The sequence below is a fragment of the Megachile rotundata genome, chromosome 8, assembly GCF_050947335.1.
Source record: "Megachile rotundata isolate GNS110a chromosome 8, iyMegRotu1, whole genome shotgun sequence".
NCBI classification, from domain to species: Eukaryota; Metazoa; Arthropoda; class Insecta; order Hymenoptera; family Megachilidae; genus Megachile; species Megachile rotundata.
In genome coordinates this window covers 14,206,125-14,226,690 of record NC_134990.1, presented here as the reverse complement: position 1 = coordinate 14,226,690, position 20,566 = coordinate 14,206,125, and the positions used below count along the sequence as shown (strand labels likewise).

Sequence of the window (20,566 nt, the reverse complement as noted above, 5' to 3'; positions counted from 1 at the left end):
TAAGAAACATAGTCAAATTACCGACTGATACCAGGAGTACCTTCTAGTCTCCTCCGCTAGATAGTACTACAGGTATATTTTACAGAATACAAAAATTGTGTTCCTTTAGTTTCATTACATATATATTTTATATATAGCATACATATCCCTACGATTATTACATTTGTATGAATAAAGCACAGGTTTCAATTTTATAACATTATCTTAGTAATAATGAAGACTAATAAAGGTAACACGATAATAATTTATTGGTCATCACTGTGAATCTACTACCGATTACATGCTACAATATTCGCATTTTTATAATGCTCATATACGCGTTACATTATTCAATACTATTATTTTTTAAGAAAAATACTCGTGTTGCTAAATTATACAATATGTAATTAAGAATTTCAAAATGAGAAATGAGAACGAGAATAATAATTTACATAATATAATTAATCTACAGAATTATATAATTATAATTCGTTCCAATAAACATAGCTATTATGTTTATCGTTTATTTGCAATTTCAACACGGAATGTATACGATGACATAATTAACGATTGAAGCGCGACGATGACGGTGACGATGAATGATAATAATAATTGTTGAACGATGCATCAAATTCACTCGTATTCCTCATCATCAGGTCGTACTTGAGGGAATCTTCTCACAGCCTGATGCTGTTGAGGTTGCGGGCGTCTGTGTTGAAGAGGTATGTTCACTTCTTCAGGGCTACGGAAAACTTGATTGATCGGTAAACGGAATTGCGGAAGACCCGTTGGTTGTGGACGAGCTGAAGGAGGAATGCTGTTCAGTGCTGGCTGAGGACTAGAGTACACCTGTAGATAAATTATTTCTTTTTTATATCAATTGTGTAGTGATGGGCAGATTATGAAACTTGAAAATTTAGACTTGGGGCTTGTGTAGGATACTTCAGAAGAAACTCAAAGTCTTAAGAGAACTAATCTAAGCTTAGGGACATCTACTACTGATAACTGGATGAACATAGTGTCTATAACTAGTAACTAGTGTCTATAAGTAATAACCTATAAAAGTATCCTTTTCCTTGCAACCTCAGTTGCCTATACAGAACTTCTATTAGAATTTACAATATTAGAGCTTATATGTGTACAATATATTTCTGTTGTAGGTTCTATGGTTGTCCCACTGTGTTCTAAGAGGCCTAAATTTGAGAAGTCCTTACTACTGGCGCAGGACGACGAACTGGCGCAGAAGCGTATTCATCAGAATCGCGTTCGTCGGGATGAATGTCTGCAGGGAAGTATCGTTCGCTGTATCTCAAGGTCACATTAGGCTTATTCTCAGCTTCAGCCAAGTTCAATGGTTTGTAGAGGTACTCGTTGACGAAGTGATACTGCGAACTCTTCTTGCAGTTGATGTCGCCGCTGGGAGGCATGCAGATTAAGTGAACCTGTAACGCAAACGCGCAATGAGTGGAATGGCCTCGAAGTTGTTGAAGAGAAAGGTGTTTCGCGGAATAGACAGATACCGTGCGTTAGGTTTATTTGCATCTTTGGCGAGGTTGATCGCAGGTTGATCACCCCGGAAACGGCCGTTATCGGGAAACCGATCGCACGATTTATGATTGGCCTTACTTACCTGTTTCGCTGTATATATAACAGCGGAAACAACAAGGCGAAAACATGTATGGGCGAGGTGAAATTTACTTATCGATAGCATTACGATCAATTAACTGCACGATCGTCGGTTACATTTTATGGGAACTAATGCTTTCACCGACATTTCTAGAAGAGGAAAATTAAGCTACCTGATGGAAGGTGAACCCTTCAGGGCAGATCCATGAATGTTTCGCGTTATCCTGACAGTAATGGAAGACTTCACAGTTGAGATCCTCGTCGGCGTAATATCCGGTCTGCTTGTTCACGCAATCGAATTTGCTTTGCGGCAGAAGAAGGGTCAAACGATCGGGCTCCTCCTTTTCCTCCAGTTCCTCAACCTCGGCCTTCAACCACGTAACACGGTTAACAACGTTAAAGGAAAGTACCCCGTACAAAATGCATCGTTTATATAAGATGTTCCCTTTCTCAATTGCATTCTTCACGAGATAAGAAAAAAGAAACAATGCAACAAGATCAACACGGTTTACCACAGGCGGTTGCTTAATGTCGACGTACCGTTCAGGGATGTCGACGGACCGCACAATTATTAGAAATCTCGCGATAAGAAGTATAGAAAAAAGGTGAGCCGATTTACTTCTTTACAAAGAAACATTTCTTTCTTCTCATCGTAACGAGAGCTATTGCGTAACAATCTTATTGTGTGGAACTGCGAACAATGGATGCAGGGATTTCTTACATTGCTTTCACTTATTGTGAGACATACGGAATGACAATTTCACCTGCATCCATCATGACTTGTACAATTTCAAATAGGATTGTCTAGCGCTAGGATTGTCTGTTAATGGGTCTTCTGAGATTGTCTTGATCTGATATTTATCACTGGGTGCTGAGACTGATGGTGTGATGTGAGGTAATTTGGTATGTTAGGACTTTGGGGAATTTGGAAGTTGGGGGTTTTGGAAATTGGGGGATTTGGAATTGGGGGATTTGGGAATTGGGGGATTTGGGAATTGGGGGATTTGGGAATTGGGGGATGTGGAAATTAGGGGTTTTGGAATTTGGGGGATTTGGGAATTGGGGGATTTGGGAATTGGGGGATTTAGGAATTGGGGGATTTGGGAATTGGAGGATTTGGGAATTGGGAAATGTGGAAATTTGGAAATGGGGGAATTGGGAAATGTGGGAATTGGGAAATGTGGGAATTGGGAAATGTGAGAATTGGAAAATGTGGGAATTAGGAAAAGTGGGAATTGGGAAATGTGGGAATTAGGAAAAATGGGAATTGGGAAATGTAGGAATTTGAAAATTAAGAAATTGGGAAACTTTGGAACTAGGAAGCTTGGAAATAAAAATGTGGAATACCAAAATATTGCACCAGTACTTAAGAACCACAGTACTCAGCATCTCCACAACTCCCTAACATTCTACTATCTTCCTACCCGAGGATTCTGTCCCGCTCGAACAATGCCTCCCCGTGGTGGTCCATTCACCCTAATCGCCGTCTGATCAATCGCCCCAGATGGTTTCCGGTACAACTGCAAAAAGACAACAATCACCAAAAAGAATAAAACATCAATCCTATCATTCACAAAAATGTACCACATATAGATACAAAGATAGCCATACATAACCGGTACATTAAGGTAACAGATTTTTACGTAAGTTGTTGCATAAGACGTAACTGGTATACGCAATGTAACATGATGCAACTGCCTTCACTGCAATTAATAATTCGAGCATTCTACGAGGAGTAAGATCGAAATACCGGTGCTTGACTGTTGGGAGTCCTGTAAGGCGACGGAGACGGTGTAGGTGTTACGATGTTATCTTCATAGCTGTTGTCGCGGAAACCTTGACCACCCAGGCCCGACGAGTACAGTGGTCCCAAGCTCGATGATTTTCCGGTAAATGACACTCTTGGGTCCAGATCGTAGGACCCTTGAGCTGCCACAGTTGCAGCTAACGCTGCCAGACACAACCAATGCATTCTGTAAAGAATAAATTAAATGAGTAATTGAATAATTAATTTATAGTCTTGAATAATTAATTGTAATGACACGACGCATATTTTATGGTATTAATAAAGAGGAATAATCGATTCGGAGCGTGTGAGGGAAAGTGACCTTCGATCCTCCACACTTGGAAGAAATATTTCATCGGATTAATTTGCTTGAGATCTCGGTTGAGATTTATTAGCTCTCCTCGGGGATTCATAACTTTTTGAGCTTGAGATTAACGACGAGGAAATTGAAGATCTGGAATATCAAATTACTTATTAATTATGATATACAAATACCGATATTAATAAAAATACCAGCCAGTAATTATCGTCATAAGACGCACATCTGCAAGTTATGGCTCATCAAGAACAGGTTCTTGAGTCATCTTCCAGGAAAGTGATATTTAATGATTTTCCACGAACTGAAAGTGACCTAGAAGCTCGTGAAAGAGGGCTAGAGAAATGTAGCATCATGCACTGTTTGCAACATCGAATTCGATGTTTTGACACGGCGAAGGACGCAGTTTAGTGGAAAGCCTCGGACTTTCTAGGAGTAAAACATGGACAGTGGTTTCACGATCCGTTGAAGAGGATGCATCTCTGCTTTCGATAAATTCGAAAGGTTTCTCATTTCGAGAAACCGTGTCGAATAGGCACCCCGAAGAAACTATAAGCATCAATGAACTGAAACACGCGTAGCTTTCACCGTGTTTGCCAGAATTCTTGTCTGCATTTCAACGGACCAAACACCATGAACAAATTATGCATAAGGTAGTTTTCTTATTGGGAAAAGAGTATTTCCTGGACATAAAGGTCGAACGAAACCTGCTTTTTCCTCGGGTTTACGCAACCGGACCGGGTCATCTCGTAATTCCAGCAGGCTTAACCGGTCCATTTAAAGAACAAAGTGGCCAATAATTGGCACCGGGAGTAAAAAAGTCGCTTGTCGCTCTTAATGAGAATCCTGTCTTTACTTAGGCACGGCCGGTTAGATCGTTAAAAGCGGTCGCAGTAGCCCCGAGTGAAAGTGAGAGGGCCTGCGTGCAAAAAATGCTGGCTAGCCGAGAAAAATCGGAACGTATCTGTCTCGGGTGTTGCGAATTAAGTTATGGTGTAAGAGCATGCAGATCGAGAAACAATATCGTCCAAGGTTCGCGCCTAGAAAGGACACCTCCTTGAGGAGGTTTTAGCATCGAAGAACCGTGAAGAATTCGATCGCCTGGTCGAGGCAACTTTTCTTTTTTCCCCAGCTAACGTTTCTGTTTCAGTTTCACCGATATCGGACGACGAGAAAAATCTTGGAAACTTTCTCTGCGATCGAGATCGCACGTGCCACCTCGATGATCTTTAGTAATTGCACGCGGTTTCTTCCATCATTTTTCACCGGATTATTTTTTTAGATTCTGGACAAGGAGAAACTTGCAGGGTACGGTGAATGGACGCATGATTTATGCTTCTTTATAACAGAAGATTGTTATGAAATTTGATAGATATTTATGGGAAAACTTAATTTATTTTACCTATCGATTTGGGACTTATAAAATAGATGAAGAAAGGGGTTCTTGAACTAATGTGCTGCAGCAGTGCGATGTGACAAAATTTCATTTATTATTAGTAGTAAATTAATGAAAATATGTATACAGATGTATTTATCTGAATTATTTATGAAAGACAAGAGAAATGTTTAGTCACACGTAGGAGTGCAAGGGGTTGATAGAGGATGATAGATTATAGAGGGTGGTATTATTTTGGGAATCAAAGAAATTTATTAATTTTCTAAATTCATAAGTTGTTAACTTCTTAAGTACTTAAGTTCTCAAGTTTCTGAGTTCCTAAGTTATTAAGATATTAAGTTACTAAGTTGTCAAGTTACTAAGTACCAAAATTCCTTTTCTAAATACCTAAATTACTGAATTACTGAATTACTAAATTACTAAATTTCTAAATTCCCAAATCTCTATATTCTCCAATCTCTACATCCATAAATTCCTATATCACCAGATCCCTAGATCCCCAAATACCTGCATCTCCAAATCCTTATATTTCCAAATTCCAAAAGTCCCAAATCCATAGATACCAAAAATCCCTAAGTCCCAAAATTCCTTAGATCCAAAAATCCCTAGAGTCCCAAATCTCAAATTCCAAAACCCCCTAGATCCCAAAACACCTAAATTCGAAAAATCCCTAGATTCGAAAAATCGCTAGAGTCCCAAATCCCCAATTCCAAAACCCCCTAGATCCTAAAACCCCTAAATTCGAAAAATCCCTAGATCTCTAAATCCCTAAATACCTAGATGTCAAAATCTCTAACACCCCTAATCCCTAAATCCCTAAATCCCCAAATCCCCAAATCCCTAAATCCCTAGATGTCAAAATCCCTAATCCCCAAATCCCCAAATTCCGAATTGCCAATTCCGAATTCCCCAAATTCCCAATTCCTCAAATTCCCAAATTCCCAAATCCCCAAATCCCTAAATTCCCAAATCCCTAAATTCCCAAATCCCTAAATTCCCAAATCCCTAAATCCCTAAATCCCTAAATCCCTAAATCCCTAAATCCCTAAATCCCTAAATCCCTAAATCCCTAAATTCAAAAATTCCACAATCCTCAAACTTCGTCCTCAAATAAAAGAATTTGAACCCGACACGTAACTAAAAAATGAACGCAAGCGTACATAACACCAACGTTCCATTCACAAAGAGAATACATTTAATCAGAAGCGTGACGAAGCGAAAGGGTTAAATAGAGTAAATCCAAGGAAAGAACAAGCCTATTGCGGAAAGAACCACGGAGTCGGGTTACCCGAGGAATTTTAGCGACGAAGAACGACAAAATCGGCAGTGTAAGCCGAGACGTAGGGATTTCACGAAGGGTACCTCTGAAGAAAGCAATTGCATAAGGAGGAGAAAAAAAAGAGATAGTTGTCGGGCAACTACAAACGACAGGAACGCGGTTGGGATAATATAATCAGTGGAGGGCACACGTAACTGGTCGGCCAGACACGCTCTTAAGGAAATCTGGAGCAAGTTTTATACTTGCGGCGACATTTTTCAATCCGACGGAGCCGCTGATCGCGGTATTTGTACACTGCGTACATGGAACCGTATTCGATGTCATGCTCTAGAATTTTAGACATTCGAAATATTTGCCGATGTAATTTTCTGTATGTACTCTTATGGCGGTAATTCTTTGACAATTATCCCTATTTTGCTTATGCAATCGAGATTGACGCTTTATAGGAGTCTTTATTGACTCCTTTTATGTCTCCAAATAGTTCTACTATTTGCAGATATATGTTACTAACTATATAATGATACAAGAATATTATGTAAAACATTTTTTGTGTATGACATTTTTCTGTAAAATATGTATGACAATTTTCAGTTTTGTTTCAAGATTTTTTTACTCTGAGTTTGCCCAAAAACCTTTATCCATTTGCATCCATGATATTACAAAATGAATACATTTATAAAAAATTAAAAACATTTATACTTTGGTCTAAAATAAAATAAAAATAAATTGCATTGTAATAATTTATTATTAATATGTAGATCATTCTAAAGTATTTAATAAATGTGGTCAAAAGACTGTCCTAGAACATAAATTGGGTTGCCCGAATTGCAGAGGCTGAATAAGCCCCAAAGTATGTGTAGTATCATACAGTAACATCAATCTACTAGAACCACTAACATTTTTCACGAATTCCTAACCACAGTTGCCGATCGCCCTCGCACGACCGGTTTCCTTTTCCCGTTTCTAGCCACGTGCCGTAATTTCTGCTCCACCATGCGTGACAACGTTAATTTCGCGAATTTTTCATAAATTTCTCTTGCAGATTTATCCAATGCATCGTGGTATCTCTACAGGGCTGTCTCAACATTTATTAGCCCCAATTGTAGTTCTTAATTAAATATTAATTCTAGTTTTAATTTTTTGATGTTTTGGGACTAGGTCTTCTATGGCCCAAAATTCTGAAATAGCAAAGTTACAAATTTTGAAATGTGTCTTGAAATTGTTAGGAAAGTTCTGTGTTCCAAGATTCTAAAATTTAGAAGTACTAAAGTTAGAAAATTCCAAAGCTCCAAACTTGCAAAGTCCCAAAACTCTAAAGTTCCAAACTTGCAAAGTCCCAAAACTCTAAAGTTTCAAACTTGCAAAATCCCAAAACTCTAAAGTTCCAAACTTGCAAAGTCCCAAAACTCTCAAGTTCCAAACTTGCAAAGTCTCAAAACTCTAAAGTACCAAACTTGCAAAGTCCCAAAACTCTAAAGTTTCAAACTTGCAAAGTCCCAAAACTCTAAAGTACCAAACTTGCAAAGTCCCAAAACTCTAAAGTTTCAAACTTGCAAGGTCCCAAAACTCTAAAATTTCAAACTTGCAAGGTCCCAAACCTCTGAAGTACCAAACTTGCAAGGTCCCAAACCTCTGAAGTACCAAACTTGCTAAGTCCCAAAATTCTAAATTCCCAAACCTGTAAAGTCCCAGAACTCTAGACCTAAAAATACCAAACTCCCACTTCAACAACCAGACCCTAATTTTACTTACATAATTTACCTAAATCTAACTGCACCAAAATCAATTGCAATCTGGCCCAAAACGTCCTAACTCCGTCCCTGTATTACGCTCTATTACAACCAGAGTTTCACCTAGAAATTGTTCAAATAGATTTCCAATTATGGCTCACATGAATAAAGAACAGAGATCCATGGTGCACAGATATCACCTAAGAAATTATGAATCCCCAAAAGAAGACACTTGCACTGTTTGATCCTCACTGGTCCCACGATTTTCCTTCTCATATTCCTCTTTTTATTTAACGTACTTTTTACCCCACTTACCTGTCAACGACGAAGGTAGAGGAGTAACAGCACGACGAACGAATTGACAACACTCAAGCTTTATCTTGGCCGGCCGGTTCTCCATTCTCTTATATAGCATGTCTCGCTGAAAGTTACCTCCACCATGTAATATCTCGTTTCGTTTTGGGGTAGTGGGAGACAATCTCTCGTATGAATAGCTGAACGTGTTCTCCAAAAACTTTGGTCCATCATCTACAAGTATAAACATAAATATGTTACCAGGTTTATTTATTTGAACGGAAACGAAAAACGAAGTACAAGTTATTACATCAAATGTAGGAGACCTGTAATGATGTAATTAAATCCAAGGTGTGGTAGCATGTTCGACAGGCTGAACGCAATTTCCTTGGAGGATAAAGTATAATAAAAACTTTCTAAGCCATGTTTTAGGATAAAATACGGTCACTTTAAATAGTGCAGATCACTTCCGTTTGGACAAAAATTAAAAAGGGAAAGTAAGTTAGATTCCACCTGCTTTCTTCGTCTTGTGTTTCCACTTTTATAACAATTCATTGTACTTCGGTTTTCTGATTGTAACGAAACCGGTCTTTGAAATGTTCTACGATCTTAATCGGGAACTAAAATTCTTTGCGGCTATGCGTTTCGCAAATTCTGCATACATAGTTGAAAGGCTGTGTGGAAAGCTCTATTGCAGGGTATTTGAAATTTCTAAATTCTTGAATTTGTACATTTAGAAAATTTACAGATTGGACTTAGAAATTTGAATATTCAGAAATTTACAAATTTAAGTACTTGCTAATTTTAACATTTGGAAATTTCTAAAATCTTGAATGTGTACATTTGAAGAATTTACAGATTGAATATAGGAATTTTGCATATTTAGAAATTTACAAATTTGAGAGCTTACTAATTTTAATGTATAGAAATTTCAAGATTTGTAAGTTTGAGAATTTACAAATTTGTGAATCTACAGTTTCTAAATTTACAAAATTCTAAACTTCTAATGTACCAATCCTCAAGATTTCTAACTCTGTACTACAATACTGAAATGTACCACTAATGTGCCTGAAAGTCTATGTGAAGTCGTTAAACGAGTCCTATAAATAGTAGCCATGCTACATGGTACTTGCAACAAAAGCGAGCGCAAAATTTTAGTTCCGCGATTTGATGTAAAAACAGAATTATTGGTTAAAATCATTTAGAGGCAGAAAATACAGCTGACTTAAAGAAATTAAATTGTCAATGTTTGTTAACGGTTCTTTAACAAAGTATTCAAATAAAAAGCATCGAATACACGGTCGAACGCAATTCTTACATCACCGTGGTCTTTCGATACTTTTTACATTTCTGTTCGCACGTATACATGTATAAACAGTAGAACCGATCATTTCCGCAAAGTGCTTTCAATACCAATGGGAACGAGTGAAATGGCTTTCTACCACGCGTCACACGAAAATTTCCTTTCGGTAGTAGGTCGACAATTTTACATCACAGCTTTATTCGCATTCGTCGAACGTGACTTCAATTCCGACGTGCACCGACCAATTTTTATTCCTTCGTTCAGCACCTGCAGATTCCTTATTCGACTCGTCCTTTCTATTCTTCTAGTTCAGGTTCACGTTTCTGTTGATCGAAGAAAACCATTAACGAAATTGAGAGAAATTTGTCGCGCCTTGAAACGCTTCAGACATTACCTTTTATAACCGCACTGCACATAAACGCACGTTTAATTGCTTTTCACCTAAATCGCGAGTTTCGAAGTGTGCCATTGTATCGTCGAAAGTAGGCTGCAACTTCTCTCGTAAAATTAACTGCAAGAAATAAAAAAATTTCGTTATCTGTGATTTGCAAATCAAATTTTTACGAGGCTATTTCACTTACCAAATCATGAATGAAACCAGTTTTTACCGCGAGACCTGTATCAAAACACGGGGACAATGGAGTCATAAGTCATGATCACTTGTAATTAAAAACTTTCCATCTTTTTCCTTTTTCAATTCTTCGACTCGCCAACGGTGTGAATCCTCGAATTCAACGCGCTGCCTAGCATGTAATTTATGAAAATCGTATGGAAACGGATCGTCCGGACTTTCTTTCCAGAGACTCATATTGAAGGTCATTGTTTTAACCAAACGGAAATCGGGGAACGATCGACAAGACTGTTTCAACATTCGTCATTCACTTTCTTTCCATTTCTTCTTTCCTCAAATTACAGGTTTATCGACCTCTCTTTTCTCATTGTTAAACGAAGCGTGCAGTTCATTTACACTTTGCATACTTTTCGCATAATTTCATCTTATCGATATTTTCTGAAAGAAAAATATAGTGATTATATATTATTATACAGATCTCTCTAATTTTGTTAAAATTAATTCGCATTACCGTATCGCTGATCGATTCCAAAGATTCAATTTAACGCCAAAGTTAAACGAGGTAAAACCGAAACGAAAGCATAACAAATCTCGTGTAATCGCAATTTTCTTAACAATTAATTGTTACGTTACGATTTTGTAATCTGCTTTAGGCTACCGCTATAAGTGACACAAGATGTGTCGAATAAACACGTTATAATTTACATCGAATAATTTGCAGTCGTCACGATTCTTTGAAAAGGTCAATCTTATCATCCTGTAGGTGTGGTTCTGATAGAGTAACAGATATTTCGGTACTCTGAATGTATAAATGCGTAAGAAATACTTTCACCGAGTCAGACTACAAGAGAAAGTGCGTTCGCCCTCTGTTCCGCCCCTATAATGCGCAAATATATCATTCAAGGAAAGAGGAGACGCTTATTAACCGTCAAAATCGCAAAAATCGATTACTTCGATCTATCGAGTACGCGTGAGTGGATACCGAACGCCAACATTTGATAATTGTTCGAATTTTGTGGTTATGATTATTGGCGCTTGTCCCACTCAAAAATTCTTTCCAGCAATTTCACAATCAACAGATATTTACTCTTTAAATCACATTTCCGTAAAAAAAAAGCTAACTCATTCTTGTTTTGTAAAACGTATGCTGTTGCTATTAGTACATTCTCTTTTCATGATATATGCGTGAGCAGTTTTGCAGATCGATTGCAATAATATGCTTCGAGAGGTCTACTGCTATGGTGTACTTTTGTAAAGACTTCAAGGACAACGGTATTATTAGTTTCTTACTAATGTCTAATACATAAAGTAGTTGAAGTTAATTTCTACGAAGGTATTTAAGCAATGAAATTTTCAGCGTTCAATTACGCTAAACGTGATTTTAATTTCTCGTCAAGAAAAACATGTTTTATTACAAACACGTTTCGTTGATAAAGAACGATAATTGCATAATATGTACTCGCCGGAAAGATTAAACAAGTATCAAACAAGTAATTCGCAAAATCATTATATGTTGATATGTGTATGTACATATACATTGCTTAGCATTAAATTTACATAGTTATACTAATTTTTTACTATTATTTCCTGTTCTTATACAAGTGCTACTTTCTATGTGGATTTAAAGCGGCTCCTAGGGTATAAACATGTTCATGAGATTACTAATTAACATTCTGCACTAACTACATTGCATCTGAGAAATTATTAAATACTAAATGATTATAATTTAAATAAAGGATCAAAGGTATTTATGGAAATACATTTTGAATTATACATATTTACATTTTAAATACCAAAGTAATAAATACAGTATACAAATCATTTCATATTCTGTTACTTTATACACATATATTTCTACCTAAATTTATTTCACATCATACTATTTCTCGTTCGTAAAAATATTTTTAATAAAATAAAAAACATCAGTCATTTTTCAGTCAATGTTTCTTTTGGTGCAACATCGATCAACAATGTGCAGGAAGTAACTCTTGGAAATAATAAATGAACTTTTTTTACAGTATCTAACCACTTATTCACCAGTGACATTGTAATACGTACCAACAAACTTTATGTTTTATGCTTTTGTCATGTTTCTGTATATTCTTGAATGTTTTTAAAAATAAAATCAATTCTAACAATTATCAACGACATACAGAAACCAAGAACTAATTTCCCTTACTTGTTAATAGTAAAGATTGTGGAACTATTTCTTTTAAACAAATAATTATTGAATATTGATACTATTATTTTCTTTATGTGTCACCTGAGACTAGAAAATATTTCACTTAAGTCATTTAAATATACAAATATACTGTGAAATTTTGGCAGTGTATCAAAGCAGACACAATGTAATAACATAATCTAGGTACGTAGTTTCGGAACTTGGAATATGTTAACAACATGTAGAAGTAAACATTTTAATCGCGCATCAACTTTGGTCACGTGGTTTCCGATACTTTACGGGATCGTATAGTCTTTTTATGTTTCACTGGTTCTGTTGCGCTATCATTATCCGACATAGAAGAATCCCTTAACGTTTTTCTTCCGCGTCCAACATTTCTTTCCTCGTTTTCAGATCCAACTGATTCTCTGTTCGACTTCCGCCTCTGACGCTGTGGAATTTGGCTTTGTACTTCCATAGCTTCACGAAGATATTTTCGTTTAGCTTCCCAAAACATTTCTTGCCTTTGAGCTATTTCAGGATACCTATTAAAGAAATTATATTATTTTGTAAATCGAACTGAAAAGACAAGTAACAAAACAGAAGTTATACCTTTCACTAAATTCTTTACTGGGTGGAATTATTAGACGCCATCCCTTTTTTGGTTCGTGTACGGCTAAATTTGCAAATATTTCCCTAAGTTCATCAGTATGCAATTTAATAACTGATGCAACTGTTTTCCTATGTAGATATTCATGTTCCGTGAAGGATAATAACTGAAATAAAATATTTGTATTATATTTGAAAGATCTTGTATAGATCCTAAAAAGTATACTACACTTACAACATAATCTCTAGCTCTACACATAAGTTCTGCGGGAATGCCGTTATGCGATGAAACAGTATCCTTTGGATACAGAAGTTCACTATTTACAACCCAATTTCCCTGCACTAAAACTGCTACCTGTTGCAAATATTTTAATACAGCTGATGTTTCTTGATCTGGTGATATAATTAATCTTAACTGTGCAAAAGATAGAACTTTGGCTGCAAAAAAAATTTGTAGAATTAGTTCACAATAATAAAAAATGAATGCATATAATCTTACCATCTTTCATAACAGTTCTAATTTGATCAAGAAGAGATAAAGTCCTAATATAATTAAGAGATGTACAACTGGAAACATCTGATCTTATCTCTTCTTTCATTGGTGGTGCCAGTAATTCTAAATATTGTCGCGTCGATAAATTCAATGTATTTACAGTTTCGTCTGTAGTGTTACAGAACATTTCCAAACGGGTAAGCTACAATTACACATATATTTATTATAAGTACTAAAAATAATTTCACTCGCTTATAGTAATCAAAACAATTAAAAATATTTACTTCTGCTTGTGTAGTATTTGTTGGAACATAATTAGTATGAATCCATCTTTCTCCTAAACTTTTTTGTGTATGATGCTGAAAAGATTGTTCTTGCATCTTTTTCATAAACTCTGGTTTTTGTCTAGCAAAAGTTACATTAACTTGTTTTGGACCTTCCTCTTCTTCATCAAATTCTGTAAAAAAAAAATAAATATTTAATTAAGAGTATTGTAATTAAACTAAATTAAACTTTTATAGATGTACATAAAGATTATACCTTCACCCATATTTTTGGCTTCATCTCTAACACGTTTATCACTTTTATCAAGGTAACTGAATTGTGGACGCATTTGTATTACCCCTTTCAGAGGTGTAATATGCAATTCACCATCTTGAAAAATACCAACTGCATAATTTGAACAATTGGGTAATGCTCGAGAAGATTGCAATACTGTTTTATCCATGAGATTGCTGTAATATGAAATTCATAATATATAGTTTAATGCAGATATGATAATACCTTATTAGTAGATGCAATATGTTTAAAATTATTTAAATACCTATCAAATGCCTTCTCTTCATCATCCTGATCACTCTTTGCATCTCCATCTGCATTTATTGCAATTTGCTCTCCTTTACTATGGTCATAAGTGACACTTTGTGTATCAATTGCTACTTCTATGAGAACTTCCTGATTCTCTGGCTTTATTGAAGTTTTCAGGAAAGTTACATTATCGTAACCCTCCCCAGCAGGACGGACCGGATATTGAAAAATAAATAATTTGTCGGCAAGTGTTTTTGAGAGAAACACTGGAATCTAAAAAGAAAGATATATATATTCCTTTTCCTTACCTTCAAATGCATGATACTCACTTATTTGAAATAACAATTTAACAGTATTGGCAATGCAAAAAATAAAGGAAGTTCAAACATACTGTATAGAATATCATAAACTTGTTTATCATAGTTATAAAAACTCACATTATATATGATAAAACGTATACACTTTGTACACATAACCTAAAATTAAAGACAAATGAAAAAGGAAGGTTGATTTACATACCTCTTTAACCACTGGATCATTTTCATTTTCCATTTCTTTAATGCTTGATATTTAAAGATTATTTTAGCGTTTTATTTGATGCTTATTAAGTATCTTTCGATACAGTGATCTTCAAACCACGTTTTCTAAACAGATATTTCAGATAAAATGTCAGTTGATATCTGAACATCTACACCAAACGCTTAATTAAAATAGGAAAACGGTACACGTGGCGCTGTCTAGTGGCAGTGTAGAGAACTAATAAAACGGCTGTTTCAAAACCGTGTAGTTCACCCTGTTCGCCGGAGAGATGGCGTTACTTCGATTTTCGTTGATGACGTCACTTTTTAAAACATCGTGAGTAAAACTTTCAAAAAATACGAAACTATCATGTGGTCGAAACAATTCGCACATTGTGTTGAGTCTCTTCGATAATAAATAATTATAAAGAATTACATAAAAATAAATTTAAATACAATAATTCGTAGACAATTTACAAGATATTCACGCGAAAAACTTATGAAAATAATGAATTACAATAATTAATTTATATAATAATGAGTTACAAAAAGAAACATAATATATTAATTGACAATCATTTTGCAACATATCTGCTAGAGTAAGTTAATAAAAACGATGAATTCGAATAGTTACAACAACAACTCAATAAATAAATAACTAAAAATTTATTAATTGCAGTAAAATATATCGTGATATATTAATTAACAATCATTTTGCAACATATCCTCAAAAGTAAGTTAAAAAAAATAATAAATTTAAATAGTTACAACAATAAATTTGTTAATAAACAATCGAAAAATATAAAATTATACAAAAATTAACATTAGAATAATGATACAACATGCAATCATAGTGGCTGCACGCTATTGGTCGATTACATGATGTCTAATTGGTTACTGTAAATCACGAATCACTCCAAGAGATCGAATTAGATCGATCGGTGGACCATTACGATGTCTAATTGGCTGTTGTCAACTACCAATAACTCTCACAGTAGAGGGAGGTCAAACGCTCTCAGTTTTATTTTGGAAGTCGAGGAGGTCGGATAGCACCTGTCAACACTTACCGGTACGAGTCAAGGCTTCACTTATCCGATATTGTGCTTGTCCCCGGGTTACCTAGAGTACTACTACTAGTCTTTAGTGTGCTTTAACAAATATTTTTTAATAAATACGTGGGTGTATTAATAAAATTTATGGTGTAATTCTACAAGTGTCAGTGACTTTAACAGTGTGTTACCTGCATGCATATACGGATATATAAGTGTACCTAGTGTGCTAATACTAGTGTTTAGTGTGCTTTAACAAGTATTTTTTAATAAATACGTGGGTGTATTAATAAAATTTATGGTGTAATTCTACAAGTATCAGTGATTTTAGTAGTGTGTTTTCTTAAGTGATTATGCACGTGTATACGGATTTATTAGTGTGTTTTATGGCGCGGTTATTTAAATGTTTTATTAATTTTTTAGTGTTTTAAAGTATTTTGTGAAGTGATTATTTAAGTGTTTTTACAAATTGTTAGTGGTTATTAGTGTACTTTATGCAATGATTATTTGAATGATTTGACATAGTGTTACTGGTGCTTTAGTGTAATTTATGCAATGATTATTAGAATAATTTGACATAGTGTTACTGGTGCTTTAGTGTAATTTATGCAATGATTATTTGAATGATTTGACATAGTGTTACTGGTGCTTTAGTGTAATTTATGCAATGATTATTTGAATAATTTGACATATTGTTACTGGTGCTTTAGTGTAATTTATGCAATGATTATTTGAATGATTTGACATAGTGTTACTGGTGCTTTAGTGTAATTTATGCAATGATTATTTGAATGATTTGACATAGTGTTACTGGTGCTTTAGTGTAATTTATGCAATGATTATTTAAATGATTTGACATATTGTTACTGGTGCTGTAGTATATTTAATGGAGTGGTTATTTAAATATTTTAACAAATTGTTATGAGTGTTTTAATGTGAATTATGGAATGATTATTTAAATGTTTTGGCATACTTGTACTGGTGTTTTAATGTGTTTTACAATGTAGTTATCTATTTATTTTAATATAAATTTGCAAACGTTTTAACATGTGGCATACAATAATTATTCAAGTGCATTGACATATTTTTTCGAATATTTTATAATGTTTTACTGAGTGACTATACGTTTTGATACACGTTTGCAAATTTATTACCAATTTTTGTAATGTAGTTGTATGTAGTTTTGCATGCATGCTTATCAAAGTCACAAAAACTAATCGAAATGCAAATTGATAGACAGTTACTAAATTGTTGTCCTGCTATGATTACAGAAGGTCACTCTGCCAATCCAATGGTCACTCTACCAATCCAATGGTCAAACTTCCAATCCAATGGTCAACCTGCCAAATCCAAACGTTGCCCAAGCAGTCCAAACCAGTCCAAAGCAGTCCAAACCAATCCAAAGCAGTCCAAACCAGTCCAAACCAGTCCGAAGCAGCACGAATTTCTGATGCTTTACCGGTGAAACGATCGCAGTGGCGCAAGTCAGCGATCGGTGAGTCGCATGCTTTACGATTCCTCCGGTTCCCATCATGTCGTAGGACGAATGGTCCGAAGCGACACGGGAACTGGTTGTATTTTACATTTTTGAGCGAGCATAGTGACCACGACTGTACGATCGTGTAAAATTCGTACACACTATTTATTTCATTTATTAGCTCAGGTCAGGGTTTTCTTGTACATCGCGTTTTAACTTCTTTTCAATTTAAAATTAAAATTATTACATAGAAGTCGGATGACCCTCCGATTTCACAGTAGTTGTCGAGTCACTTTCATAAAGTTATCGAGTCACTTTCAATTTTTACGTACTCGTGAAAATTTTTTAAATGAATATGTACAAGAAAATATCGCGAGAAACAGATTTCGATATCAAAGTTATTTATGAATGTTTGAGTCATTTAGAAATGTACTTTGATATCACAAATCTGTTAAAAATGAAACAATCGTATACTTAGATTTTTGCAAAGTGATCTTCCATTTTCTATTTTGAATATTTTTTAAAGTTAAAGTTAATTTTTGCTGGAAGACACTTTATTAGCATGTTTCTAATCACGTTTTTTAGCTCAGGATTTTCAGCACACATGAAGAAAACTGGTAGGTCAAAATACATGTGGCCGTGTTCATTTTTATGCTCTATACTCATGCGCGTGCTTAGATGCTACTCGCATGGGTTAGGGCAGGTGGACACGGTTTAGTTTTAAGATGTTTGGCGATCGACAAATTGACAGTGAATTATCGACACAAGTTACACGTGTGTGTGTGGTTAGGTCGTGGACCTTGTGTCGATTTATTTTTTAAATTTTGCAAAATTCTATTTGAAAATGCATACAAAATGCAAGTCGAGTCATTTGAGAATGCATACAAAATGCAAGTAGAGTCATTTGAAAATTTTATAAATTAATTAAGTTAGAAAATTGTATAAGTAGTTAAAATTATTACAAGTACATATTACATTGAATATTTGAAAGAATAAGAAAATGAAATATATTCACTGTCGATTGTCGATCGATTTCAGCAAAAAGGTATGAACTTAGAGTGTGAATGTAGTATTGAACTCGGGTGTCGGAGACGTCCCGGGACGTACTCCCTAGGATTAGGCTTTTTTGCACCCGGGTGGTATGTGTGAGAACCGTGGAGTGTGTTTTTGTGAGAATGGACATTGCAATTTTTTAAATATAGCGATAGGCAGGCAGGTAGTTTACTTCTGGTATGAATGAGTTAGTTTTAAGTAGGTAGGGCCAGAGCAAGCTTTCACGTTTCTCTGTCCTCCTCTCTCACACGTGAGATGCTTGCATCTGGGAGGTTCACGAAAAATCGAGAAGAGAAAAATATTAAATATGAATTTATTTAATATTCTCTTGAACTCGATTGTTCGTTCAGGCCAGGCCTTTTAGTTTGTAAGTCGCAGTCGGGTTCTAGATCCGACTGCAAAAATGAAGTACAAAGTGAAGTGAAGTGCAGTGAAATAAAATATTCTGCTCGGACATTCTTTTACGGACAGCGCATTCTGAGAATCGCTGGTCGTATCTTTTTGAGTAATTTTTCTTTCTTATTAATTTAACTTACTACATAAAATTTCGATTTTGTTATCGATCGAAATAAATGGATAGTGGTGCAATTTTATTTCTATAAAATTGTTTGCTATCTGTTTATGGAGATTGATAGCGAAATTGAAATTTTATGTGAAAAATAAGAATGTCCGAGTTACCGTAAAAATTCGCGAGTGATTTTTGTGAGGCTTTGCCGAAGAGAGAAGAGGCTATATGCCGAAGAGCCCCGGCAAAAGTTGCCAAAGAAGAGGGGAACTATTAATGAATGTCCATCCTAAGATCTTAGGATGGACAGTCATTTTGTCACTATGCTCGCTATTATTTTCTTGTATTTTACATGTGTTTTTTGGACGATACAAAATGTATCGTCAAGTTTTGCTCAAATTTTTACGAGCAAAGCCACACGCGATTTTATTCGCGATTCGAGATTTTTATGCCCTCCCTATTAAATTTCGCGATTAGAGATTTTTATGCCCTCCCTATTAAATTTTGCGATTAGAGATTTTTGTATAACTTTGCAATTAAATTTTGAGATTAGAGATTTGCATACCCCTTTGCTATTCGAGATTTTTATGCCCTCCCTATTAAATTTCGCGATTAGAGATTTTTGTATAATTTTGCGATTAAATTTTGAGATTAGAGATTTGCATACCCCTTCGCGATTCGAGATTTTTATGCCCTCCCTATTAAATTTCGCGATTAGAGATTTTTGTATAACTTTGCAATTAAATTTTGAGATTAGAGATTTGCATATCCCTTCGCGATTCGAGATTTTTATATCCCTTCGCGATCGTATTACGAAATTAGAGATTTTTATATCCCTTCGCGATTATATATTGAGAATCGCGATTTTTATATCCCTTCGCGATTTTAATTTCTCCCAATTTTATGTGCTAATTATTTTTCTCTGTTTCAGGAATTGATTTTGTATAAATTGTTTTATTGTTGGTTGATTTTAAATTCGTAATTTTCATTGTGTTTCTTGTTTTTCGGTAGGGTTGTTTCACTTTTTTTCGTACAATTTTATTGGTTAATAAAGTTTTGTATGTTTCAGGTTTTATTTTTTGGTAAGGTATGTTGTTCTCTCTTCTGAAATCCGCAATTTTCATTGCGTTTTGTGTTTTTTGAAATTCTTGTATGAAATAAAGAAAAATTTTGCTCCCTCTCCCACCATTTTCTGTGTTAATAAATTTTTCTATGTTTCAGAATTTAATTTTTGGTAAGCTATGTTCTCTGTTCTGAAATTTCTGTGTTAATAAATTTTTGTTTGTTTCAGAATTTAATTTTTTGGTAAGTTATGTTGTTTTCCCTTCTGAAATCCGCAATTTTCATTGCGTTTTGTATTTTTTGAGATTCTTGTATGAAATAAAGAAAAATTTTGCTCCCTCTCCCACTATTTTCTGTGTTAATAAATTTTTCTATGTTTCAGAATTTAATTTTTGGTAAGCTATGTTCTCTGTTCTGAAATTTCTGTGTTAATAAATTTTTGTCTGTTTCAGAATTTAATTCATGGTAAGTTATGTTATTCTCTCTTCTGAAATCCGCAATTTTCATTGCGTTTTGTATTTTTTCAAATTTTTGTATGAAATAAAGAAAAAT

The 20,566-nt window shown here is 34.9% G+C and overlaps 2 protein-coding genes and 1 long non-coding RNA gene across 3 annotated transcripts; all 3 read right to left on the bottom strand.

Moving 5' to 3' along the window:
• Window positions 1–224: 224 nt before the first annotated feature.
• On the bottom strand, window positions 225–8,586 carry LOC100880639 (uncharacterized). The gene is made up of 6 exons (XM_012284478.2): window positions 8,428–8,586; window positions 3,356–3,578; window positions 3,030–3,125; window positions 1,779–1,973; window positions 1,194–1,421; window positions 225–828 (listed from the first exon to the last, which is right to left on the bottom strand). The coding sequence occupies exons 2-6, from the start codon at window positions 3,575–3,577 to the stop codon at window positions 613–615; spliced, it is 957 nt and encodes a 318-aa protein (XP_012139868.1). The 5' UTR covers window position 3,578; window positions 8,428–8,586; the 3' UTR covers window positions 225–612.
• A 1,045-nt stretch (window positions 8,587–9,631) lies between these two features.
• On the bottom strand, window positions 9,632–11,545 carry LOC143265041 (uncharacterized). The gene is made up of 4 exons (XR_013039125.1): window positions 10,792–11,545; window positions 10,291–10,718; window positions 10,104–10,220; window positions 9,632–10,032 (listed from the first exon to the last, which is right to left on the bottom strand). It is a non-coding gene; the product is annotated as an uncharacterized LOC143265041 (long non-coding RNA).
• A 226-nt stretch (window positions 11,546–11,771) lies between these two features.
• Window positions 11,772–15,049, bottom strand: Polr3E (RNA polymerase III subunit E). Its single transcript, XM_003702937.3, has 8 exons — window positions 14,870–15,049; window positions 14,367–14,623; window positions 14,084–14,277; window positions 13,828–14,000; window positions 13,550–13,745; window positions 13,286–13,488; window positions 13,054–13,217; window positions 11,772–12,986 (listed from the first exon to the last, which is right to left on the bottom strand). Exons 1-8 carry the CDS (start codon window positions 14,900–14,902, stop codon window positions 12,719–12,721), a joined length of 1,488 nt encoding a protein of 495 aa, XP_003702985.3. The 5' UTR covers window positions 14,903–15,049; the 3' UTR covers window positions 11,772–12,718.
• Window positions 15,050–20,566: the final 5,517 nt, after the last annotated feature.

Coding starts and splice junctions, on each gene's coding strand:
- Polr3E (XM_003702937.3), bottom strand. CDS start 14,902: ATGGAAAATGAAAATGATCCAGTGGTTAAAGAG. Junction 14,001..14,083: donor AGCCAAAAATATGGGTGAAG/GTATAATCTTTA, acceptor TTTTTTTTACAG/AATTTGATGAAGAAGAGGAA. Junction 13,218..13,285: donor GTAGAGCTAGAGATTATGTT/GTAAGTGTAGTA, acceptor ATTTTATTTCAG/TTATTATCCTTCACGGAACA.
- LOC100880639 (XM_012284478.2), bottom strand. CDS start 3,577: ATGCATTGGTTGTGTCTGGCAGCGTTAGCTGCAACTGTGGCAGCTCAA. Junction 1,974..3,029: donor GAGCGGGACAGAATCCTCGG/GTAGGAAGATAG, acceptor ACGTGGTTGAAG/GCCGAGGTTGAGGAACTGGA. Junction 829..1,193: donor TTCGTCGTCCTGCGCCAGTA/GTAAGGACTTCT, acceptor ATTTATCTACAG/GTGTACTCTAGTCCTCAGCC.